Raw genomic sequence first — 26,551 nt, 5'->3', positions numbered from 1 at the left:
ATATGATTTGAAAAACATTTTTCTCCCATATTTTATTTTTACTTTTTTCTTTTTTTTTGGGGGGGGGGTTCCTACCCAGCAATGTTCAGAGCTTACTCCTGTCTCTGCACTCAGGAATTACTCCTGGCAGTGCTCGGGGGACCATATGGGATGCTGGGGGATCGAACCCGGGTCATCCGCGTGCAAGGCCAATGCCCTACCACCACCTGTACTATTACTCTGGCCCCACTATATTTAAATCTTTTTTAAATTTTAAGAATTTTTAAAAATTTGAAAACAAACAGGATCTGCACCTACCAGTGCTTAGGGAACCATAAAAGGCCAAATAGTAATTATTTTAGTATTTTAGGCTTTACCACCTGATGTTGCTGTCTGTCACAGATTTCTACTCAGTTTTGCCACGACAGCCTCGATGCAGCCCATCAGTAAACAGTCCATCAGTGACGATGTTCTCATAAGATGTTATTTGGGCGAACAGGCAACTGATCAGATCTGACTTTTGATTCTTGATCTGTCAACCCATCTTGTCAGCAGATGTGCCTGTTACGCCCTCCTCAGATCTGTCCACACACGCTCGTCCTCGTGGGTGGACCCTTGGGGTCAACTCTGCTCCGTGGCTTGACTCTGCCCCCTTTTGGGTCCCCCTGGGAAAGCCTGGAGTCCACGAGGCCTCAGCCCAGAACACTGGAGGGTGAACGGGGGCGGGAGGCTGCGGGCTGGGAACTAGGAGGCTGCCGTGAGCCAGAGCTGGGGGTCTTAGCAGAGAAAGAGGTGCCAGCTGGACATCGGGCCCTGCCCACTGCATGGGTTGGCAATGCCCTCCATGGGCAGTCCCTTGGGCGTCAGCTGGCCCAGAGCGGAAGGTCAGCCTGGGTCTCTGGGGCAGCCCTGCAGGCACCGCCATGCCGATGCAATGGAGCAGGCTGGACTCTGATGCTGACCCTACCTGTCCTCCTGGTTCCTCTGGAGCCCCGAGCTCTTCCCACCACCCTGAAGACCTCACAGGAGAGCTGGGCCCCCTTCAGTCCTCGCTCCACCCTCCTGATCTTTCCTGGTGTCATTCTCAGGGTTCTTGCCCCTCCTGAGCATTCCTGGGGAGCATCCACTGCGGCAGGGTCCAACACTCAGGTTTTGCGTTGAGGGCCGGGTGCCTCTTAGTGGGAAGTCTGTGTAAAAAGCTCGAGGCTTAGCTCTCCTAGAGTCAGCTGGCTTAAAAAGAGCACCACGTCGGGGCTGGAGCGATAGCACAGCGGGTAGGGTGGTTGCCTTGCCCGCGACCAACCCAGGTTCAATTCCCAGACCATCTGATTCCCATACGGTCCCCTGAGCACCACCAGGAGTAATTCCTGAGTGCATGACCCAGGTGTATCGCCTCTGCACGCACTCCTGTGCATCACCGGGTGTGACCCAAAAAGCAAAAAAAACAAAACAAACATAGCAAAAATAATAATAATAATAATTATAACAACAACAACAAGACATTTCTCACAATTTTGTGGAAAGGTCTTCCAGGCCAGACGCTTCCAGTGACACGGGGCTTACGGAAGAGGCAGTCACCCCACTAGATGGGTCGGTTTCTGGGAAGTGGGGCTGGTGGCGTTCCCAGAGGCCCCTCCTGCCCTGGCTATAAGTGAACTGTTTCCAACCACCCTTTAAGCCTGAGGAACATGCTTCCCAAAGTGGGTGGGGAAGGGGCCTGGAGTGATCTAGGGCTGTGGTGGTACCCTGCATGCAGTTGGGAGGTGCTTTCTGTTTGTTCGTATAAAGAAGGAACAGTTCCAGTGGGGGGTACCAAGGGGCTTCCTTTTTTCTTTTTCCCCTCCCTGAAAAGGGTAAATATATGTGGTGTAGTGTGGTATGCTCCCCCATCCCCTCTCTATTTTTTTAGGTTTTGGGGCCATACCCAGTGGTGCTCAGGAGTTACTCCTGGGGCTGGAGCGATAGCAAAGCAGGTAGGGCGTTTGCTTTGCAGGCGGCTGACCCAGGTTCGATTCCCAGCATCCCATATGGTCCCCTAGCACTGCCAGGGGGGTGCATGAAACAGGAGTAACCCCTCTGCATTGCCGGGTGTGACCCAAAAAGAAAAAAAAAAGAGTTACTCCTGACTTTTACTCCTGGAGATGCTACGGGACCATATGGGATGCCAGGAATAGAGCCCAGGTCAGCTGTTTGCAAGAGCTCCTTCCTCGTTGAGATTGGGCTCTTAACGAGGCCCCACTTGGCTGTGATAGAAGGAACAGCCTGATCTCAGAAAGCTGTAGACAGCTGTGCAAAACAGAGCCAGAGCAATAGTACAGCAGATAAGGCACTTACCTTGCACGCGGCCAGCCCAAGTTCGATCCCACACAGTCCCCTGAGTGATCCCTGAGAACAGAGCCAGGAGCCAGGAGCAAGCCCAAGCATCGCCAGGTGTGGCCCCAAAACCAAACCACCAAAAACACAAAACCCCCACCCAGAACCCTTCCTTACAGCTGGGCATGGTTGCTTGACCTTTGGTTTCCGGAGTTTTCACGTTCACTCTTCTGCCCTGAGGAAGAAAACGTCTCACCCAACACTCACCGCCATGGCGTGTCTTTGTGGCAGCGTCTTGTCACCCAGCTGTCCAGGGCCACAGGACACTGAGCTGACAGCCTCCCTGAGAGACCGACGCACTCCTTCCTGCCTTCCAGAAGCCCCATCTAGGTTCGTGGCACAGATCGGTGCCTTCCTAACACACCGCAAACCCCAGCGTTAAGTACTAGAAGAAGCTTCAGAAGGAAGTGTCGTGAAGCCTTAACTGGGAACTCAAGGCTGTCCTTTCTCCGCTCACGGCCTTGGCCTCGGGGCAGTGAGGGTCATAGAAGAATCTGCCTCCCCGCCCCCCCACCGGCCCCCCACCCGGGACCTGACACTCGGCCTTCTCAATGGCTATTCCTCTGTGCCCTTCACGGAATCGATTCCTGCCAAGTCATCCTAAGGCTTCTCTGCATCAAGGCAGGATGTTCTGACTTGGCTCCCAGAGCACGAGCTGGTTGGCATTCCTTCCCGGCTCCTTCCTCGGGAGGGGGATGGGTGGGGAGCAAGCCACGTCCCTGTAAGATCTCAGCCTCCCGGCTTCCGGCTCTCCTTCTCACTGGGAGATTTAGTATTTTTGAACTTGGGGCACTGTTTATACCAGAGTTTAGAACTTTGACCCAGCAAATACTTACTCACCATGTAAATGCGGGTAACATTCTAAACTCATCACAGAACAACAGGCCAGGGCCTGGTGGTCGCTCAGCCAGCCTTATGAGAGTGAGGCCGGGGAGGCCAGGGGTTTGGTCCCTGGCACTGCCCCATGTGCCTGCATGTGATCCCCGCAGCTCTGCCGTGTGCGTGAGCTCCAGGGCACCCCCATCCAGGGTGTGTAAACACCGCAACTAAGTGTGTGAGCAGACACATGTACAACCTCAGGCGCCCCAGAAACAGCAGCAGGGCAGGGGAGGAAGGAGACAGTTTAAAGTTTCTTTTTAGGGGCTGGAGAAAGAGGACGACAATGGGGACAACACTTGGCCTTGCATGTGGCCGATCCCTGGTTCAGTCCCTGCGCTGCTTGTGGGCCCTCCCGGAGAAAGTCAGGGGTGGTCCCTACGTAAGCCCTGGGCACAGCTGGCAGCTCCCTTTACACCATCGCAAATCTGTCTTACTGGGCGCTGGGAGTGCAGGACGGGCAGACTAGATGCAGTGTGTTCGCCGTAGTGACATTCGTGTACAAATGCATTGCCCCCCCTCCACACCCCTTTGTCAGGGGCCTGGTGGTTAGATGGTCTTGCTTGATCCACATGCACACGAATATCCACACACACACACACACACACTTGATCCACATGCACACGAATATCCACACACACACACACACACACACAAACACACACACACACACACACACAAACACACATGCTGTACTTTAGAAAAATGCGTCTTCTTTCATGCATCTTTCTGTGGGCACTGCGAGGAGGCCCCGGCCAGGAGACGTGAGCTCCGACCCCGACTGGCTCTGGCAGGCAGCCTCACTTTGGGGTGGGGGGGCGTCCTGTTCTCAGGCCCCCCAAAGTGAGAAACTTCGAGAAACTGGAGAAACTGCGGGGAGGCCCATGCGACCTGCAGCAGCCCACCAGCCTCCAGTTGCCTTTGTGTGGAATGGAGTCGGGTGGGGCCGTGAAGCTCTCGTGTAGCAAGCGCTGACTCCTTCCCCCCTCCCCCCCACAGCCCTGAGACGGCTCACACCAGGAGTGGGCCTTAGACCCGGCCTGGCGCTCTGGGTCCCGTCTTGCCCTCAGCACCTCTCAGTTCTTGCTAACAAAAGTCTCCCTGCCCCCCTGCACCAAAGCCTTGTCTTCAGTTAGTCTCTCCAGGGACTGCTCTGAGGAATTCTGTCTATGAGCCGGACAGATAGCACGGCGGGCAGGGTGCTTGCCTTGTATGTGGCTGACCCGGGTTCGATCCCTGGCTCCCCACCCACGTGGTCCCCAGAGCACAGCCAGGCGAGGGCCAGCAACCCAAACCAAAACCAGAAGAAAAGAAGCCTGTGCCTTTCCGCTCTCCTCAGCTGTCATCAGTCACATCCCCCCCCACACACATTGAAACCCCAGGCTCTTGCGACCAGCCCCCCCTTTGAGACAGAGAGGGTGGGCCACCCCGGGTTCGAGCCAGCGGCCATCCATGATGGAGCTTTTCTGTTCACTCTTGCTCTGTGTCACCGGATCTTCGAAGAGCCCTCGTAAGGCGGGTGTCCGCTGACGTCCAGCAGTGTGAGGGACATAGTGCAGAGACAGGAGCGATAAAATAGTTGCAGCGCCTGGAAATAGTTCCTGAAGCGCATCAGGATTCCTTCTGCCCCACTGGCCCTTCCCAGCTGACTGCGAGCAGATGATAGCGAGGCTGCTGCGGGCAGCGTGTCCCGTTTAGGATTTGAATGCTGCAAAACAAGATTTCTGGAAGCTCTTGGTTCCCCACTGGGTCTCAAAGCTTCCTTAGCCCTTTCCTCCTCGGTCGAGTCCAGCCCCGTCCTTCGACCCCCCCCCCCCCCCCGTCCCGAAGTTAAAGGACAGAGGATTGTTTGAAAATCAGACCTGGACCCCAAACTCGGAGTGTCTCTGCAGATAGGATTCGCCGGGCTGAACTAGAGTGGCTGTCCTCGGGGCCCCAACTGTGAACCTCGTCCAAGTTCTTCCTTTCAGAAAGAGACAGGGAGGCTGAGGAGGGGGACGTTAGGGGGGGTCCTTGAAAATCGGCTCTCAGCGCTCAGGCTACTCTTAGGCTCCAGGACGGTCTCTCCTTAGGAGACCTGTCTCACCTCTTGAGGACCCTGTGGGGAGGTGACCCCCACCTCTCCCCAGACACGGGGGATGGGCTGTGCAGACCGTGGGGGTCTCCTTCGCCCCGCTGCATGGTCCCGTTATTGATTTCTTCCCATGGGACAGAGAGAGGAGAGGCCGTGTCACCTCACAGGGAGGGCCTGTGCTCGGTGACCCAGCTGTGGTGGGACCATCAACAGCCAGCTTTCTGCTCCATTCGTGATGCCCCTCCCATCTGTCACTGTGGAGCTGTGAGGCGGGGGGGACAGTTACACCCCCAGCACCCACCGCAGCTGGGCAGGGAGCTCCACCTCTGGGCCTGTCTCAAGGCCTCCGCCCCCCCCCCCCCCGCCCCAGTTCCGTGGGAGCATTCTGAGACCCTCTGAGGCATTGGGGTGTGGATAAAAGGCCCCCCTCCCCCGGGATGAGCGCCCCGGGCGGTATGTGGCGAGTCATCTTTTCCAGAAACTCCCACCAGCTGCCCCCTTCCTGCCCCTGTTATCACCGGCCAGTCTCTGGCCAGCCGGCTGGGGCTGGGCCCCTGGGCTGAGATCCTGCGGCACTTTCCTGTTGGCGGGTTCTGCAAGGCGCTGGGAGGAGTGTTTGCGTTCTGGGCAGGCTTCCCGGGGCGATTGTGAAAAGGAAGGGGAGTGATTTGGTCGGGGCCCCTAAAAAAGAAGCCGGGAAGAGAAGGAAAAAATAAAACCCTGCTTCAAAGAAAACAAATGGGGCTCCGGCATTTTCTGGCATTATCTCCAGTCTAGACTTGGAGGTGGAAGGCCGGCCAGCAGTCTGGAAGCGTCCATGTTCAGGGCGCTGTCTGCTCGGCCCGCCTCGTGACCAGCACACAGGCTCAGCCGCCTCCCCTTGGTTCTTCTTGGCCCTTCTTATTGGACTGATTGGATGTTTTTGGTTTGGGGCCACACTTGGCCATTACTCGAATCTTACTCCTTGCGTCTTTACTCAGGGGATCACTCCTGGTGGGGCTCGGGAGGACTGTGAGGGATGCTGGGGATCGAACCTGGGGCAGCCATGTGCAAGGCAAGTGCCCTCCCCTTGGTGCTATCGCTCCAGCCTCTCTTGTTGCCTCCGACTCCTTTAAGGACTCGCTTACACACCATCTCATTCACAGCCCCTTGCCCCCAGGCCAGACAGAGCTTCCTGCCCTCTGCAGGGGCATCCCTGGTCTCCCCGCTGCTGCAAGCCCCCTCGACCCCCCAGCTTCTGTCCTCTGGCCCCAGACCTGTGTGTCGGTCCTTGGTTTAGGGGGAATTCCCACTGCCCGGCTGCAATTGGGGGTGGGGGTGTGTGGAGCTGACCCAGGGCACTGGAGGCCCTGCAGAGAAGCTGCGTCTGCCTCCTGTACATGCCAGCGAGGACTTGGCATTTCCTGAGCGTGTCTTCCTTCAGACAGGAAAGCAGGGAAGACAAAATGCCAGGAGTGTTTAGACTTACTCCCCTCTAGCTCTACTCAGCCTTTGATACTTTGCAAAGGGCATGTGGTGTGTGTGTGTGTGTGTGTGTGTGTGTGTGTGTGTGTGTGTGTGTGTGTGTGGTTCACTATCACCAATCATACTCTACAAGTTAGGCTGGGCCTGTGATTCAGAGATCAGAGTACACGCCTTCCCTGGGGATGGGGGGAACTCTGGGTTTGCTACCTGTACCTCAAAATTAAAAAAAAAAAGTATGCAGGGGACTGTTGTCCGGTTGTGTTACCCACCACTAATTCTGGAATGTTTTTATCACTCCCCAAAAAGTAACCTTATGGACAGAAACCGGAGACATTGGTGGTTTTTCGGATGGTGTACACTGGTGAAGGGACGGGTGTTGGAACATTATATGGCAGGAACCCAGTCATGAACAACTTTGTAACTGTGTATCTCATGGTGATTTCCTTAAAATGGGGGACACAGAAAGAAACCTCAAGTCCATCAGCATTTGCTTGCCCCTCCCCATCCTCCGCCCTGCCCAGGGCAAGCATGCCCACACTTTCTCTCTCCGTGGTTTTTTCCAGCCTCAGACACTCAGTAGAAGAGGGTGTGGGAACATCGCTCCGCATGCTACTCTCAAGGGTCTTTGTTGCTTGGTAGGAGTTATTCAAGAGATAGCCACATCATTCTCACATGTTGGCCTACCTGAAGGCGTTTTGGGTTGCTTCTACTTTGGGTTTTCATAAATAACGTTGCTGTGAATGTTCCTCTGCAGATGTGTGCCCAGAGGTTTTCATTTCTCCTGGGTTCAGACCAGCAAGGGAAATGGCTAGGTCCTGAGGTAACTCTGTGGAATGTCTCGATCTTGAGGTAACTCTGTTGAATGACTCGGTCCTGAGGTAACTCTGTGGAATGGCTAGGTCCTGAGGTAACTCTGTAGAATGTCTCGATCTTGAGGTAACTCTGTTGAATGACTCGGTCCTGAGGTAACTCTGTTGAATGACTCGGTCCTGAGGTAACTCTGTGGAATGACTTGGTCCTGAGGTAACTCTGTGGAATGGCTAGGTCCTGAGATAACTCTGGTTTGCTTTTCGAGGAAATTTCAGACTATGTGTGTTTGTACACTTTCTGGACTGCATTTCCCACACCATGAGATTCACAAACTGAAAAAATGTAGTTCAGGAGTGTGAGACATTCATAGTGGTGTAACCATCACCTCAATCTACCGTTAGAATATTTTCATCATTCCCCAGAAGGCCCCACCAGCCCCAACCGGACCCCTCTCTGACCAGCGTCCAGAATCCGCTTTCTAGATTTGCTCGCCCCTATTTTTATTTCTTTGACTCCTGTCACTCTGTGTCACTGGCTTGAATGTGCACGCATGCGTGAGTGTGTCCCTCATGTCTGCCGCTGAGGAGCATTTTTATGGAGTGGGTGAATCATGGTTTGTATTCCTCATCCCCGTCTCTCCGCGGCATTTCTCCTCTCTGCATTCAGTTCTTCTTTTTAGAAAGACTCAGCAGTCACTGGGTTAGGTCCTACCCATCTCCAATATGACTTCCTCTTCCCAGCGTCTGCAGGAACCTTAGTCTCAAACACGGTCATATTTCTAAGGGTCAGATCTAAGCTGGCGGAGGGTGGGGGAGAATGATAATTACATAAATTCAGGGAGGAGGAGGATTATTTGTTTTCTTTGGGGAACATGTTCAGCAGTGCTCCAGGGTGGTGCTCCTCGCCTGGTGTTCTGGGCTCACTCCCAGTGGTGCTGACGGGCCAGGTGGCTGAGATCAAACCCAGGGCTCCAGCATGCAAAGCCTGTGTAACAACCCTCTGAGCTGTCTCCCAGGCCCAGAGATATATAATAATGATAACGTGAAAACCGTAATAAAAATAATTCTTTTTTTTTTAATAAAAATAATTCTTAAAGTTACGAGTAAGTATGGTACTTTGGCAAGGCTGAGTGATAAGATATATCTTCGAAAGAACTTTCCTTAAGCTGTAGATCACTCGTTGGCCATTCCTGCACACACATGACTTCGGTGCTAGTAGAATGGAATTCCAAATGTTTATGGGTTCAACTCCTCCCAGTCCCTCCTACATCATATTAACTGACCGTCTCCAGTTTCAACCGCAAGAAATGAACATATTTGGACTTTTGTGCCAGCGGACGTGTCTGTTTTCCAACAAAAACAAAATGTGTTCAACAAATGCACATTGAGTTTATATTGGGTATCGGGACCATTGTAGGCAGACATGGAGCTTGGAACACTTAGTAATATATGGTGGGTATTTTTGGTTGGGTTCTTTTTTTTTTTTTTTTTTTTTTTGGTTTTTAGTTCTTGGGGTTTTTTGGGCTTTGGTTTTTTGGGGTTTTTGTTTTGTTTTTTTTTGGGGGTTTTTTTTTTTTTTTTGGCTCTTTCTGCGCTTCATCCTCGGAGCCTCCTGATGTGGAATTGTAAGCTAAGAAACCAAGACTCTGGTAGGTAAAGTGATTTCTTCAGATTTTCAGGTCAACAGACTGGGTACAGACTTGACTCTTGTCCCCTTGAGCCGTAGGCAGATAGAGGGCAGGCCAGTCCCCTTACACAGACCAGGCAAAAGAGGGCATGCAGGATGTCTGGGTGAGAGACAGGACAGACAAGAGCTCAGGACCAAATGACTTTTCTTTTATTTCTCATCAGCTCAAGGGAATTGAACTCTCGTCTGAAGGCAGTGAGGCAATGTCTGACTGTCCAACGGCTTCCTTTGTTCAGTCAAAACACACTTACAGGGCCAGAGCGATAGAACAGGGGATAAGGCACTTGGCCTGCATGCGACTGACCCACTTTGGCCCCCAGCACCACATAATGTCTCTAGAGCCCCGCCAGGAGTGTTCTCTGCGTACAGAGCCAGGAGTAACCCCTGAGCATAGTCAGGCATGGTTCCCCAAAATCTATAAAATAATAAAGAAAGGGGAAAATCATACTTACTGAGTGGCGTCAGAGGCCAGGATAGATAAACTAGGGATAAAACTAGGGCACTTTCTGGCACACATCAAAAATCTAGAGCCCACAGGTGTGTCAGGGATGTGGTGAGAATGGAACCCTCATTCGCTGTTGTTGAGGATGCCATCAGATTCCACCTCCATGGAAATGTCTCGGGAAAGTCAGAATAGAACTCTCCTATGACCCAGTGATCCCACTTCATGACACCTCCCTCCAAAACACAAAGCCATTCACTCAAAAATATAGGCACACTTAAGTTCATTGAAGCACTTGGTCCCCAGTGGCCAAGGTACAGAAACAACCCAAATGCTCTTCTGTAGATGAATGGATCAAGAAGTTGGCATGGAATACTATGCAACTGTTAGAAAGGACCGCAAAAATCATTCATTGTGCCACAATGTGGATAGGGCTAGATGGTGTCACAGTGAGTGAAGTGAGTCAAAAGGAGAGAGATTGGGGGGTTGGGGAGAGGGGCGGTTAAAGCTATAGCACAGCGAGGAGGGCATTTGCCTTGCACGACGGGACAGACCAGGGTTTGATCTCCAGCATCCTATGTGGTCCCCTGAGCACCACCAGGAACGATTCCTGAGTGCAGAGCCAGGAGTAACCCCTGAGCATCGCCGAGTGTGATCCCAAAATGGAAAAAAAAAAAAAAAGGATGGAGTGGGAAGGTTAGATCCAGAATGATCTCTCATGGGTGGGGTTTAAAGATACACACAAGGAAGCAGCAGAGGGCCAAAGGCAACAGGCTGGAGACTCCACAGGACTGAGCTGTGTGTGGGGGATTGGACAGGAGGCTGTGAGGATGGTGTTCAGGGAGACAGGAGCCCCTCTGGTGGCGAGTGGGGGGGGGGGGTCGGTATGTCTTCTTCAACACAGCACAACCGAAGAAGGCCGGAAATCAGACCAACCCTAGCATCCCTAACAGAAGCGACGCCCCCTACCCTGTGCGTGAAGGGAAGGGAGAGGGGGTGTGTCGTCTGGTCATGCAATTCTGTTTGAAATCCAAAGGAAGGTAGGAGACACCCCAGCGTGGCTGCAGCAATAAGCCAGAAGTGGTTTTGAAAAAGAAAGCACGCGAGCTTGGCAAGACATCTAGGGCTGGCGGGGTGGGGGTGGGGGGGCGGGATCCAGGGGGGCATGTGGGGGCGGGAAAACCATTAGTTTCCGGCCTGGAGAAGCAGCTGGTGCAGGTGCAGCCAACGCAGGAGGGAGAACTCAGAGGACGAGACGGGGCCTTGGAGTCCAGTCGTGGAACTTGACCTGCTCGTGGCACCTCTGCAGGGCAATGGCGGGGCCGTGGAGCCCCGGGGAGACACCTGAGCCAGCAGAGGTGACCTGTGAGCTGAGATCATGTAGGCAGTGGCCGCCGTGCCCGGCATGCAGCTGACGTTGTGCCCACCCACCCACCCACCCACCCATTCTCCTGAGAATGAGGGAAGGAAGCTGTAGCTGTGTTGGGGTCCTTGGCAGAGCTGAGGATGCCCCAAGGGAAGCCGCAGGAGGAAGAGGAGGAGGAGGAGGAGAAGGAGAGGGAGGGGGAGGAAAGGGGAGAGGAGGGGAGGAGGAGGCATCCTGGAGGACCAGAGGGGGCCAGCATCCCCAAGCCGTGTCTGTCTCCGTCCCTTCCTCCCGGCCCCTTCCCTTGGCAGAGCTGAGGATGCCCCAAGGGAAGCCGCAGGAGGAAGAGGAGGAGGAGGAGGAGGAGAAGGAGAGGGAGGAGGAGGAGAGGGGAGAGGAGGGGAGGAGGAGGAAGCATCCTGGAGGACCAGAGGGGGCCAGCATCCCCAAGCTGTGTCTGTCTCGGTCCCTTCCTCCTGGCCCCTTCCTGGGGAAGACCCCTCTGCCTGGCCTGAGCCCAGACCCCGCTGCTTCCTCTTGCAGAGCAGGGAGTCTGGAAGACATCGATTCTGTGAGCAGATGCCCAGCTCCCACCCAGGCCTGCGGGGGGCTGGGGGGGGGCGGGGAGGCTCACCCCAGCGGTGGACGAGGCTTGTCAGGGGCGGAGCCCGCCCTGCCTGGCATCAGGACAGACTGGAGAGTAATTACTGCTGCAGCAGAAGCCGGTGCCCCTGCCTGGGGCCAGGAGAAGGGGACAGTCTGAATTAGGTCACACAGCAGGGAGACACCCAGCTCTGTCCTCTCAAGGGGACTGGCACCGCCACTGAAACATCGCCCTCTCGTGGGCATTGCCAGAAGCACGTCTTTGAAACTTTTCCTTCTTTTTCTTCTCTTTTGATTTTTTGGGCCTCACCGGACCGCCAATCCTCGCTCTGCATTCAGGACTCATTCCTGGCAGTGCTTAGGGGACCATGTGGGATGCCGGGGATGGAACCCAGGTCGGCGGCATGCAAGGGAAGCACCTTCCCTGCTGTGTCTTCACTCTGGTGCAAGTGTTTAAGTCTGGCTTAAAAAAGTCTGGCTTAAAAGTGTTTAAGCTTTTCCATTTATCTATTTATTTAGGCCACATCTGGTGGAGCTCAGGGCTTACTCCTGGCTCTGCAGCTGGCTCTGCACTCAGGAATTACTCCTGGCGGTGCTCAGGGGACCCTGTGGGATGCCGGGGATTGATCTGGGCTGGCCACGTTCAAGGCAGACGCCCTCTCCGCTGTACTCTCTCTCTCTGACCCCCTCCTTTCACTTTGTATTTAGACGCTCCGTCAGCTGCAGTATTTCATTTACATAACGCCTCACACACACAATGTTCCAACTCCCCTGGTTTTTAGACCACACCCGGAGCACGCAGGGGTGCTCCAGCCCCCAGCAGCCCCCAGTGCCAGAGGCGAGCCCGGGGCATGAGGCATCACCTGTGCTCGGGCCTCCAGCCTGCTACCCAGGAGCCAGAAACCTCAGTTTCCTCTGCTCTCGACACCTCTGTATTCTTCTCTTTTTACAGGTGTATAAGCGTCACAACTTAATAGTACGAGTAATTCTATCCGAACACATTCTAGAATTAACATGAAATAGATAAATGGATTGGTAGCACAGCGGGTAGGGCGTTTGCCTTGCACGCAGCTGGACCTGGCCGACCCAGGTTCGATTCCTCCGCCCCTCTCAGAGAGCCCGGCAAGCTACCGAGAGTATCTCGCCCGCACGGCAAAGGCTGGCAAGCTACCCGTGATGTATTCCATATGCCAAACACAGTAACAAGTGTCACAATGGAGACATTACTAGGCCCACTCGAGCAAATCGATGAACAATGGGAGGATAATGACAGTGACAGATAAAGCCTACAAATATGTGGTTTAGTAAAAGAGAAAGATGAATTAAGAACATTTTAAAGGAAACTATGCAGAGGCCTGTAAGGTATAAAAGTGCGTTTTATCCTAAAAAGGGATTACTGACTTTATGTTAGAAAATTATAGATAATGTTTAAGTATCCGCATTGATAAGTAAAAGATTGAGATAAAAATCTCTACAGATGTAAAAATAACCACCTGGATATTATATATATCTGGCAAGCTACCCGTGACGTATTTGATATGCCAAACACAGTAACAACAAAGTCTCCAATGGAGACGTTACTGGGCCCGCTCGAGCAAATCGATGAACAGGAAGACGGTGATTGAACAGTGATTGAATATATATCAATATGTAAATGAATTCTGTATATAATTGGAAAAGTATGAAATCCCACGAGGTCAAAACAATAGTATAGTGGGTACGGAGCTTGCTTCCCATGTGGCCAACCCAGGTTTGATCCCATATTTTCCCCTGAGCACTGCCAGGAGTGATTCCTGAGTGCAAAGCCAGGAGTAAGCCCTGAGCATTGGCAGGTGTGACCCAAAAACGAAAATCAAAGAAAAATGATAAGATCCCTTAGCAAGCTAGGAGTAAATAGATATTTCTTAATCTTATAGAAAGACAACCACAAGCACCATGATTGAATGCCATATTCAAATGCAAAGGGCTGGGAATTTCTGATTTTTTCAAAGAAGCTCCTTTAACACGTCTTGCAAAACTGTTTTCAAGAGTAAGGTAAAGGTAAAAGGTAAAGGCCCTCCCGTTGATCGTCGATTTGCTCGAGCAGGCCCAGTAACGTCTCCATTGGAGACCTTGTTGTTACTGTGTCTGGCATATCGAATACTCTCGGTAGCTTGCCGGGCTCTCCGAGTTTCAAGAGTAGGAGCTCCCTAAACTGCGGCCTCTCCGTGAAGCTCCATATCATCCCTTCGTGGGCACAGGGTTCCTGGCGAGGCGTTCATTTCACTGAGTTTCTTTACTCTGTCCCAACACTCTCCTCACTCATCAAGTCTCACTGGATCAGTCTGTGTGAATCTCCTGGGCTTGCTTTTGTATATAACGTCCATTTTTGATCTTGTTGTTTTCAATATTCTGTCTCTGTCTTTGGTGTCTCTTACTCTGATTAGAATCTGTCTCGGAGTTTTTGTTTGTTTGTTTTTCTTTTTGGGTCACACCCGGAGGTGCACAGGGGTTACTCCTGGCTCTGCACTCAGGAGTTACTCCTGGCGGTGCTCAGGGGACCATATGGGATGCTGGGAATCGAACCCGGGTTGGCCATGTAGGCTGCGTGCAAGGCAAACGCCCTACCCGCTGTGCTGTCTCTCCAGCTCCTGTCTCAGAGTTTTTTATTTCTCTGAGGTCTCTACATTGGATCTTTTCATTCGGATCCTGATGCTCCACTCCTAAGCTCCGGGAAATTCTTATCTGTGATTTATTTAGCTGTTCTTCATCGAACTTGCCTTCCTCTTCTTCAGGGGTCCAACGATTCTGTTACCACTTCTCTGGACTCATGCCACAGCTCTCTGCTGTGCTCATTATTTTTCTAGGGGCCTCTTGCTTCTCCTCTTGCCTTTTTCTCTGCTGCCATTATTCTGTTGCTCAGACCTGCTACTGACTTTTTGTTTTTTGTTTGTGTCTTGAGTCCACACCGGGCAGTGCTCAGGGCTTACTCCTGGCTCTGTGCTCAGAGATCAGTCCTGGCAGTGCTCTGGGGACCACATGTGGCACCATGAATGAACCTGGTGTCCACTGTGTGCCAGGCAAGCATCCTACCCTTTGTACGATCTCTCCGGCCCTTCTGTTGAGTTTTTTGTTTTGTTTTGGGGGCCACCGCCAGCGATGCTCAGGGCTTACTCCTGGGGCCCTATGCTGAGGAATGCCTCCTAAGGTAGTGCTCGTGGGGACCATATGGGATGCTGGGAATTGAACCTAGGTTGGCCCCACGCAAGGCAAACGCCCTGCCCGCTGCACGGTCTCTCCTGCCCCCTCTGTACCCTCTAGCCTACCCCACCGACTGCACCCTTCATCTCTGTCCCTTCTGACTGCGGTTTTCTCATAGTTCTGATGCTTTCTTGTGCTTCACTGACTGCCTGTGCCACTGTTCCTTTGCTCCGTGGCATCTCTGACGCCGTCCCGAGAGAGCTGGCGGAGCCTCCCATGCCTTTACTTTCAGTCAGGGGGCTCAGAGGGATTCTCCCCGTCCTCCCCGCTGTGCTTGCCGTGGGAGGGTGCGCCTTCCCAGTGAGGAGTGAGGAGTGGAGCCGTTTGTGGCCGCGCAGTCCGGAAGAGGCAAAGGGTGCCGAGGCTGCGGGGCCCGGCTGGAGGGATGAGAGAGCTCCCTCCACTGCCTGCTCCAGAAAGGCCCCAGGGACGGTGCCACTCTGGACGAGCGAGCCACGGGTCCAAGAGGTGCAGGTGGGGTGCCAGGATGGCTGAGGGCAGCACCCTTCATTCCTGTTGAACAAGAAGTTTCATTCCTTGGGACTGGAGTGATAGTATAGCCGGTAGGGCATTTGCCTTGCACGTGGCCGACCCGGGTTCGAGTCCCAGCATCCCATATGGTCCCCTGAGCACTGCCAGGAGTAACTCCTGAGTGCAGAGCCAGGAGTAACCCCTGAGCATCGCCGGGTGTGACCCAAAAAGCAAATAAATAAATAAATAAATAAAGTTTCATCCCTTTTAAAAATTGTTTCAGGGCTGGAGCGATAGCACAGCGGGTAGGGCGTTTGCCTTGCACGCAGCCTACATGGCCAACCCGGGTTCGATTCCCAGCATCCCATATGGTCCCCCGAGCACTGCCAGGAGTGATTCCTGAGTGCATGAGCCAGGAGTAACCCCTGAGCATCACCGGGTGTGACCCAAAAAGCAAAAAAAAAAAAATATTGTTTCAATTTCTTTTTTGTTATTTGGGGCCACGCCCGGCAATGCTCAGGGACTCACTCCTGACAGCGCTTGGGGGACCCTATGGAATGCCGGGATCCAACCTGCATTTGACCTGTGTGAGGGAGGCAGACACCCTCCCTGCTGTGCAGACGCCCCATATTCCCCCCCCACACCCCACCGTGTCGACACCCCATATCCCTCCCCACACTCCTGTGTAGACGCCCCATCGTGTTCCTTCCCAGGCATCTGCTCCCGGTTGTTCCCAGAGCGGGGCTCTTGTGAACAGTACTTCAGTGAGTGGAGGCGTCTTTTCTGAATTGAGTTTTTAAGACCCTTGGGATTAATGCCCAGGGGTGGAATTGCTGACTCTGTTAAAGGCTCAGGCCTGCACCAGGCTCGCGGCAAAGTGCTCAGGCCTGTGATAAGCTCACGGCACAGTGCTCAGGCCTGCACCAGGCTCGTGGCACAGTGCTCAGGTCAGATCCTCCATGCAAGAACCATACATCACCTGGAGGACCACGTGGGTAGCCTGCCGAGGACGGCCTGCCAAGCAAAGGCAGCGTGCGTGGGGGGTGGAGCATGTGCTCAGGTGGTCTCCAGACAGGGGGGGAAGGCGAGAGAGAGGCCCCTGCGGGGCGGGGCGTGGCGGGACCCCCTGAGCAGGGCTGAAGTGCTCACCCCCCTCTCCTCTCCTCTCCTCTCCTCTGCAGACTCGCTGCGGAACTTCCCAGCCGCTGCGCACGGGCCACGCTCGTCCCCAGCCGAGCTCAGTGGCCCCGCCCAGCCCCTGCTGCGGGAGCGGAAGGTCTCGGCACCCACACACTCCAGCCAGCCCACCCTGTTCACCTTCGAGCCGCCGGGGCCCGGCCTCGCCCAGCCCGCCCTGTCCACCAGCGCGCCCCAGGAGTACCTCTACCTGCACCAGTGCATCAGCCGGAGGGCCGAGAGCGCCAGGTAGGGCCACGGGAGGGCTGGGGAACACGAGGTGTGCCGGGGTGCGGGTCCAGGGCCACACCAGGCAATGCCTCACCCTGCGGCTGAGAGCCGAGGCCTCCTGGTGCGCAAGGCTGCCGTCTCAGTGCTCAGGCCTGCGAGAGGATCATGGCACAGTGCTCAGGTCTGCAGTAGGCTCGTGGAACAGTGCTCAGGCATGAAATGAACTCCTGGCTCAGTGCTCTGGGAGCTGGGGATGGAACCCAGGGCCTCATGCACGCACGGCTTGTGTTTTACCACTGGATCTGCTTCCCAGCCAAAACATAGCATTTCTTTTTCTGGTTAGATGATTTTTCACATTTTATAAATACCATTGATAATTCCATAAACGCCCTTCAGTTATTAAAATATCATGCTACAAAGATTTCTTTTTCTATCCAATTTTTTGGGGTGTTTTTTTTTTTTGCTTTTTTTTTTTTTGTTTAGTGGGGCTCAGGAGCAATGCTGCCGGGGATCAAGCCCAGGTCAGCCACGTGCTAGACACCAGTGCCCTATCCCCTGTGGATCTCTTCCGGCTCTGCAGTTTGTAAATTTAATTTGGAAAAACAAAGTACCATCTGGGGAAGCAGCTCCGCTGTGAGATGCTGATCAGACTGTGTTCTTCGTCTTGGTTTTCACGGGTTGTAGGTTCAGGAATCCAGGCGGTGAGCAGGATCTCAGAGAACTCTGGGACAACGAAGTTCCCTAAATGGCTCCCACACCCCCCCACCTCCACCACCACCACCAGAATTCCAAGGGAGGGACAGGGTGGCCAGGAAATTTTCTTGAGTTCAGAACTTTCTAGCAGTAATGAGTTCTCTGAATTCTCCAAGCTTGGGTCATGGAAGCTTTTCTCCGTGATTTCTGGTTGCTTAGTGGAGTGACTTTGATGAGGCCATTTATGTTATGAAATACTTGGTTCTACAAATACCCAGTCTGGGCAGAACATGGCAAAGCAACTGCTGCAAGGCACTAAAAAGCAATTGGAAGGCAGGACAGGTTATGGAGGTGGGAGGGATGTTGGAGACGTGATTACACCCCGCTGAAGCCTCTGTCACTCAGGGGTGCGTCCTGGTGAGGCCACACAAAGCCACACAGGGGCGCAGATGGCTCCGGCTTGGAGAGAAAGCCTCCCCTTCCAGAGAGACGCCAGGGAAGGACCCCAGGGTGCTGGGAAGGGGAGCCCCGCGTGAGAGAGCTAAGGAAGGGCTGAACCCGACATACTGTGCACTGGACTGAGACTTGCAATTCCACAATCCAAAGGAGAGGCAGACTTTGCAGGCTGGGTAGAACCAGGTGTACTGGTTACCTAAAAACACAAACCAGGGGCTAGAGCAGTAGCATAGTGGGTAGGGCGTTTGCCTTGCACACAGCCAACCCGGGTTCGATTCCCAGCATCCCGTATGGTCCCCTGAGTTCCGCCAGGGGTAATGCAGTGCAGAGCCAGGAGTAACCACTGTGTATTGCTGAGTGTGACCCAAAAAGGAAAAAAAAAGAAAAGAAAAGAAAAGCACAAACCAACAGACCATCAATATTTTCCAGAAGATGAGGAGAATTCAGAACTCAGAGAATACAGCCCTCGACTCATCACTAGGGACATAATCCTAAATTTATTTTTTGTTTTGTTTTGTTTTATGGCCACACCTGTGGTGCTCAGGGCTTACCCCGACTCTGTGCTCAGGGATCACTCCCGGACAGGTCAGGGGACCATATGGGATGCTGGGGATCCAACTTGGGTTGGCCACATTTAAGGCAAATGCCTACCCCCCGCTGTACTATCAATTTGGTCCTTATCCTAAATTTCTCAGCGTACAGAAAACTGACAAAATCCCGGTTCTCGAGGAATAGTAATGATGCGATCCCAGACATAGTCCAGATGCTGAAATTATCAGGCACATGTTTGAACTCCTTTAACAGTATTCCATGTGGAAGAAGAAAACGCTCTTGAAATTGATGGGAAGAGTTCAAAATAAATAAACTTCTATTAATCCATACAGTTTTAACCTACAAAATTACACTTTAAGAATGAAAGCAATTGAAGAAGGCATTCTGAAATGAAAGAAAAATGAGAGGTTTTCCAGGAGCTCTGACTTTAAAAATATGACAGGGTGTTCTTCATACAGAATCAAGGCAATGCCAGAAGAAACTAAGAACTCTGGGAATGAAGGAAGAGCAACGGACATCGTTTCTTAAAAATCTGCATAGTTTGGCTCTTTCCTTTTCTTAGATCTTTAATATTTGTAAGTAGGGGCTGGAGAGCTATTACAGCAGGTAGGGCCCTTGCCTTGTCACTCAGCCAAATCCAGGTTTGATTCCCGGCATCCCATATCGTCCCCCAGCACCGCCAGAAGTGGTTCCTGAGCAGAGCAAGGAGGTACCTGGGCACTGCCCGATATGGCCCCCAAATAACAACCAGAAATCAAATAGACAAGTCACTGTCACTGTCACTGTCCTCCCGTTGTTCATCGATTTGCTCGAGCGGGCCCAGTAACATCGTGAGACTTGTTACTGTGTCTGGCATATCGAATACGTCACGGGGAGCTTGCCAGGCTTTGCTGTGCGGGCCAGACACTATGGAAAGCAAATATTAAATATTACCTAGTGGAACGTTGACCTGGCTTTATTCCTCTTCGCCCTCCAGAGTTTTCTTCCCCGTCTCTTAACATACAATTCCTCACCACAAATTTCCCAAATTTATCAGGAAAAATCTGTATTTCACCCTTTTCCCCTCCCCAGGTTTATTTTTTATTTTATTTATTTTTTTTATGTAGGAGTACTGCTATTTATTCAGCCACTGATTAGCTGATTGAATTGGGCATGAACTCCACCTTACTTTTTTTTTCCATAATTTTATTTATTATTTTTTCTTCTTATATTTATTTATTGAATCACTGTGGGAAAAGTTACTAACCTTTCAGGTCCCCCTCTGGGTTTAAAAGGCTGCAGGATAGGTATCTTTTCTGTTGGCATTTTTTCGGTCTGCTTGGTTTTGGGGGAGTGCACCCAGTGGTACTCAGGGCTACTCCCAGCTCAGTGCTCGGAGTACCTGGCCGGGCTGGATGCGACCTGCCCAGCCTCTCCGATGCCCGTGGCCGGCCTTGCAGAGGATGTCACTCTGCCATCTTGGATCTCACTGTTCCAAGGTGATGTCAGTTGTTATTTTTTATGTTTTGTTCTCCTGCATGTAATGTTCCTCTCTACCTCTGAAAGGTCTTTTTTTTTTTCTCCTTTTAAGAATGTGGTCAAATACACACAAGAAATTCCCTCTCTTAACCATTCCTAAGAAGACAATTTTGCAGTGTCAGATTCTTTCACACCCATACACGACCCATCTCTAGAGCCCGCTTCATCCTGCAGAGGTGAAACTCTGCACCCACTAAAACACTCCCCGTTCCCCTTGGTGGACCATATGGGAATTCTGTTTTCAGTATTTTAAGTATGTTCTATACTGGCTTTTTTTTTCAATTTTATAAACTGTACAGAGATTCCAGTTTCTCCACCTCATTGTCACTGTCACCACTGACTGTCATCCCACTGTTCATCGATTTACTCGAGTGGGCGCCAGTAACGTCTCTATTCCTCCCAGCCCTGAGATTTTAGCAGCCTCTCCTTACTTGTCTTTCCCGACGATTAGAGGCTCTTTCAGGGCCAGGGGAATGAGACCTGTTATAGCTACTGGTTTTGGAATATCGAATACATCAGAGGGAGCTTGCCAGGCTCTGCCTTTGTGGGCAGGATACTCTCGGTAGCGTGCCGGGCTCTCCAAGAGGCATATATCACTTGATCACTTGATCCCCCATTATTCATCGATTTACTCGAGCGGGTGCCAGTAACGTCTCCATTCATCCCGGTTGCGTGCTAGCGTAGTCCAATGGCATCTGTTCGTTCTAGGAACATGCAGAGCCTCAAACCGATCATTCAGGGTCTTGACGAAGAAGTCTGACCATCTTGTAGGTGGGCGTCCAGACAACTGCTGGACTAGAGCCATTACTGACTGGATTCCACGGCACGTCAAAAGATCGCGTGGACGCCCACCTACAAGAGGCATATATATATATATTTTTTTTTTCCTCTATGATTTGTTGCCTACTGTCTGAACTCCATCAAACATGGTATGGTAATTATGGGAAATGGGTCAGAAGTTTTTTATGATGTGTCTTATGAAAGTGGCCTGGAGCATGGCAACAGTTGGGTGGTGGAGGTCGGCTGCCAGGGCTGGGTCCCTTGGAGTGGGGGGTGGGCTCTCGCCCGCCCCCCTCTGGGGCACCCTGAGTGAAAACAGCCTGGCGAGGAGTCCAGTGGTGTGGTTATGGGGGTCTTCATTTTATACTCCCGTCTGGGAGGAGCAGCTGTGAGTTACCAACTTTTATTTCTGCCTCCACTTGTTATTTTAATAGTAACCATCTTAGGAAGTATGGAATGATATCTCGTCGTGGTTTTTGTTTGCATTTTTATAATGGCTAAGAGATGTGTGGTATCTTACGAATTCGTTGGCCATTTTTATGACTTCTTTAAAGAAATGTCTTGGTCACTTGCCATTTTTTTTAGTTACTGTTGTGCTGGATTGATAGCACAGCGGTAGGGCGTTTGCCTTGCGCGCAGCCAGCCCGGCCGAGCCGGGTTCGATTCCTCCGGCCCCTCTCAGAGAGCCCAGCAAGCTACCGAGAGTATCCCGCCCGCACGGCAAAGCCTGGCAAGCTACCTGTGGCGTATTCGGAATGCCAAACACAGTAACAACAAGTCTCAAAAAAATGGAGACGTTACTGGGCCCGCTCAAGCAAATCGATGAACATCGGGAAGACAGCAGCAGCGTGCTGTTACCGTTCTTGCTGTGTGGTGGCGAGTCTCTGTAGTCTGGGTTGGGCCTCTTGCTGGACACGGCAAGATACTGCAGATACTCCCCACTCGGTCCTTCTTCCTTTACCACTCTGCACTTTATCGTTTGAGACACTGGAGTTTTAATTTTTTTCTTGTTATATGACCTTAACATTGGCCTTTCTCCTTTAACTCAAGGTTGGTCAATAGATGGGAACCGTCAGGCCTGTTCCACCGAGCTGAGCTTACTCGTGGCTCTGTGCTCAGGGGTCACTCCTGGTGGGCTTAGGGCACCCCATGCCTTGCATGTCCCGTGCCTGTCCCGGCTCCCCGGTCCTCAGCTAGAAGCCCGTTTCCTTTCTCTTGCTCCTTGCCTGACCAGCTGCCACTCACTGAAGAGGACCCACCCACCCCCACATCCTGCGCCCCCCCCCCGGGCTGCCGTGGCCCCCGGCACACCCCCTCCTCTCCACCGTGCCCCTCGAATGTCAGCAGATGTGTGTGGGACACGCAGTTTCACAGGGGACTGTCCAGCAGGGAGCTGAAGGTGTCGGAGGACAAGAGGAAGGCCACGAGACACACCGGGGCAGTGAGGCCTCGGCCACCCCGCCCCTGTCACTCACGTGAAAGGGCAGGGACAAGGCAGAGGAGGGCCACTGGAGCATGACTGTCCCCTGCACCGCTCCACGCCCCGCCGGGCTGGCCGTCACCTCCCTACCTGTCCATCCCGTCCCTGCTTCTTTCTGTCTGAGCTGCTGGGACCTGTTTTTTTGTCGCCATCTGGTGGCCATGTCCATTATAACAATGCAGAAACTCCCAAGCGTGACCGGGTCCAAGGCGGGATTCCTAATGATTCCTAATGACCCCCCCCTTCCGTATTGGCTCGGTGGCCGCGCCCAGCCCTGCTCGGGGCTTACGCCTGGCTCCGTGCTCAGGGGTCATCCTGCCTGTGCTCTGGGGGCCCTGTGCAGGGAAGGCAAACACCTTCCCTGTTCTGTCATCTCCAGCCCCCAGCTGCTTGTGCTGAGAAGTTGTATGATTCATTTTGTAACTTTGCTTGTCTGTTTGGGGTTTAGAGCCCACACCTGGCAGTCCTCAGGGCTCAATTGCCTGGCTCTGCGCTCAGGGACCACCCCTGGCTTTGTGCTCAGGGGACCAAATCCAGTGCTCAGGCTTGAACCTAGGCTGGCCACGTACAAAGCAAGCACCTGAGCCCCCTGTACTGCCTCTGAAGCCCCACGGCCTGGGTGAGCCCCGAAGGTGCCAGTGCGGCCAGGGCCCTAGCGCAGCGGGGAGGGGTTTGGTTTGCCTTGGACACGGTCGACCTGGTTCTGGTCCCTTGCAGCCCAGATGGTCCCCTGGCCAACTGCCAGGTGTGGCCCCCAAACCAGCCAACGGACCGCTGCTGAACCGGGGCGTGCCCTGGCGCCCTCTGACCCCTGCCCTCCTGTCCTCTCCCTCCCCTTCCCCAGGAGCGCCAGCTTCTCCCAGGGCACCCGGGCCTCCTTCCTCATGCGAAGCGACACGGCGGTGCAGAAGCTGGCCCAGGGCAACGGCCACTGCGTCAACGGGGTGGGCGGGCAGGTGCACGGCTTCTACAGCCTCCCCAAGCCCAGCCGGCAGCACGCCGAGCTCCGGGACAGCGCCTACGACCTGCCCCGCAGCCTGGCCTGCCACGGCCGCGCCCCGGGCAGCCTCACGGGCTCCGAGACGGACAGCGAGGACGTGTACACCTTCCAGACGCCCAGCAACGCCCTGTGCCGCGAGTTCGGGGACCTGCTGGTAGACAACATGGACGTCCCGGCCACCCCGCTCTCGGCCTACCAGATCCCGCGGACGTTCACGCTGGACAGGAACCACAACGCCATGGCGCTGGCCGCTCCCGGAGACGCAGCCGTCGCCCCCCCCGCCCCGGCCCCCCAAGCCGAGCCAGGCGGACACGCCGCGGTGGGGCAGCCCCCGGCAGAGACCCCCGCTGGGTGACAGCAGCAGGTCCGTCTCGGCTGCGGCCACCATCCCCAGGCGGAACACACTCCCGGCCATGGACAACAGCCGGCTCCTCCGAGGTCAGTGTGAGAGAGGGCCGGGCGGGGCACTGGGCAGCCCGGGTGCTCGGCTGCCACTGGGACAAAGCCTAAGGCCCCCGTGAGCCCCTGACCCCGGGCTCCACCAGCCCTGGAGCTTGTCCACTGTGCGCCCGTCTCGGACAGCGGGCGCCCCTTCCAGGGAAAGGACACAGGCCCAGTGAACCGCAGCGCAGAGCCGGACGTGGGGGCTTGCTTGTCTGTCAATCAGCTGTAGGTCTCACAAACAGATTTCCAGGACTAGTTGCTCCAGGCCAGGGGTCTTGCATCACTGGTCTGAAGACGCAGTGCCAGGCGGCAGGAACGTCCCTGCAGCCCCCTGCAGTCCGCCTGGACAGCCAAGTGAGGGGCGCGGGGTGCAGTGTGTGTGCACTTGCTTCTGGTTCTGCTGTTTTTGCTGGTCCATGGGGGTGAAGTGAGACACCAGAATTCACAGGGGACATCCGCTCCACAGCCAAGTCTCATCGTCCAGAGAGCTTCTAAACCATGTGTGAATCACTCGGGTAAAGAGGGAACCTCCGGTCAGACACTTTCACTTCTGTGGTCAGGGCCAGAGAGAGAGCTCAGTGGGTAGGACAACTGCCTGGCACGCTTCTTTGCTGGCTTGTAGCCCAGGCATCCCAGAGGATCCCCCGAGCATGGCTCAGAGTAATTCCTGAGAGCAGAGCCAGGAGTAAGCCCTGAGCATCACTGGGTGTGGCCCCAAAACAAAACAGAAACTCCTGTGGCCATTTGCCTTGGCACTGCTGAGGGTCTCGCTCCGCCCACCCTCCCCGGATTGGGAGATGCACAGCACTGAATTCCTTTCATTTCCGCCTCTTGCTCCAGAACTTGCATCTCTTTTGTCTGGACTGCCGTTTACCGTGCAGAAAGCATAGGAGCAGGGAGCCTCTGGTCTGTGCCCTGAGGCCCACGCACACCCAGAGGCTGCAGGCAGGCCGGGCCAGCCGAGGCTACCTAGCCCAGACCCTGGGGCCGTGCAGCCCACCTGCTCCTGGCTGCAACCCCGCTGGGCGCCGCAGCTGAGAAAGAAGATGCCTTGATAAATCAGAATCATGAATTATAAAGCCTTCAGCTTCAGGAAGGTCTTTCCTAGTCGGGCAAGAAAAATCAGCACCCGTGGGCCTGTAGCTTCCTGGCTGACGGGAGGCCCCGGGTCTGCCCAGCTCTGAGGGAGCAAAACCCCACCAGCATGGAGAGGCAGGGAAGGGTCACTGTGTGCGAGAGTCCTTGAATAGCCGGGTGAGTGGGTCAGGGTGGGGCGCGAGAATGATCCCGGGGCAGCGAGAGGGCAGGGGACACTTTCCTGGTTTGCCTAAAGAAGGTGGTTTCTGCGAGGGCGCTGCGTGCATGTCCCTGAAAGGGGCCGAGGCCGGTGAGTGGGGCTGACCCCGGGCGGGCATGTGGCCCCACTGAACCGCACCCTAATGCTCCCCCACCCCCACCCCGCACACAGCTTCTTCCTGCGAGACGTATGAGCACCCGCAGCACGTCGGGGAGGGCGATGGCGTCCGCTCCTTCCTGGTGAGTGGGGTGCACCCCGGGGTGGGGGCGGGGGTGGTGGGAGGCTGGGCCCTGCCCTCCTTGCTGACTCAGGTTGGGGGCCTGGCTGGGTCTGGGAAGGTGAAATGCAGATGTGCTGGCCAGGGGGGCAGCAATGGTGGGGGGGGGTCATGGCCATACCCATGGCATGCAGGGCTGCCCAACATCCAGCAAGCATGAGAGGCCCCGGCTGCTTGGGGAGGAGCCTGGGTCCAGGGCATCCTCTGCCTGGGCCAGGCGTCCCAAGACTCTGGGCAGCGGCCCCAGGACATTTGGTCCTCCTCATGGCTGGGTCAATCACCCAGTCACGCATGATGGGTGATTCCAGGGGGACCGTGGGAGCTAAAAGAGATTCCCAGACTCCAGGAATCCTGGAAGCTAAACAGATCCCAGACCCCAGGATCTTGGAAGCTAAACGGACCCCCCAGGGACCCTGGGAGCTGCAGGACCCAGCCAGCGCTTGCCTCTTCTGCCTGGCTTTCCCGGGGCCCACTGCCCTTTAGCTCTGGACCCCCCCAGGGGACCCAGGCCTGCCCTTGACGGCTCCCTTCCTCCCTCCCTCTCCCAGCCGGGGAAGGCTGCCGTGGGCCGCTCGGACAGCACCAACTCGGAAGATAACTACGTGCCCATGAACCCGGGCTCCTGCACCCTGCTGGCCATGGAGCGAGCAGCCGACAGCGCCCAGAGCGCCTACATCCCCATGAGCCCCGGGCCCCACGCCCTGGACCCGCTGGGCTACCCCTCCGCCTCTGTCCTGCCCCTACACCGGGGCCCCAGCAGAGCAGGCGAGATCCAGCCGCCTCCCGTCAACCGCAACCTCAAACCCGACCGGAAAGGTGAGCCCTGCCGGCGGTGGGTCTGGGTCTGGGGACGAGTCCCGGCTTCTCTCACACGCTCACACTCACACGCCGTCCACCCGGAAAGACCCATCCACTGAAACGGGCGGCCGCGCCCAGGCACTGCCGAGGAACAACGGTCTCTGCCAACGTGCTGGGTCGTGTCTCCAGGGCCTTCAAGGGTCCCAGAGTGAGGTGGAGCTTGGGGCTGGCCCCGGGAGAACCCACAAAGCCACCTGGGGTGGCCAGCATTTTGGCCCTCACAAGGCACTGCCTGGGCATGTGACGGGTGTCAGTCCCTTTTTTCTTTTTTTTTTTTTTTTTACCTCTAAGATTTGTGTTGTGTGGCGGGCTGACCGTTGAATTTTGTGATCTCTCATTTGGAGCCTCAGCTCGGTGCCTTGTTATTTGTAGGCCTGGAGGCCCCTACCCAGGGTTCCCGTGCCC

The 26,551-nt window shown here is 54.5% G+C and overlaps 1 protein-coding gene across 1 annotated transcript in view; it reads left to right on the top strand.

Annotated features, from left to right (window-relative positions):
• Nucleotides 1–26,551, top strand: part of GAB2 (GRB2 associated binding protein 2) — a 170,975-nt gene that overhangs the window by 140,181 nt on the left and 4,243 nt on the right. The window contains 5 exon segments of the mRNA XM_056115937.1: nucleotides 16,566–16,809; nucleotides 23,115–23,544; nucleotides 23,546–23,708; nucleotides 25,183–25,250; nucleotides 25,837–26,104. Of these exon segments, the coding sequence (XP_055971912.1) occupies nucleotides 16,566–16,809; nucleotides 23,115–23,544; nucleotides 23,546–23,708; nucleotides 25,183–25,250; nucleotides 25,837–26,104 (1,173 nt within the window).

This window comes from Sorex fumeus, unplaced genomic scaffold, assembly GCF_029834395.1.
Source record: "Sorex fumeus unplaced genomic scaffold, SorFum_2.1 ptg000030l, whole genome shotgun sequence".
Lineage (NCBI taxonomy): Eukaryota > Metazoa > Chordata > Mammalia > Eulipotyphla > Soricidae > Sorex > Sorex fumeus.
This window is presented reverse-complemented; position numbering and strand designations above follow the sequence as displayed.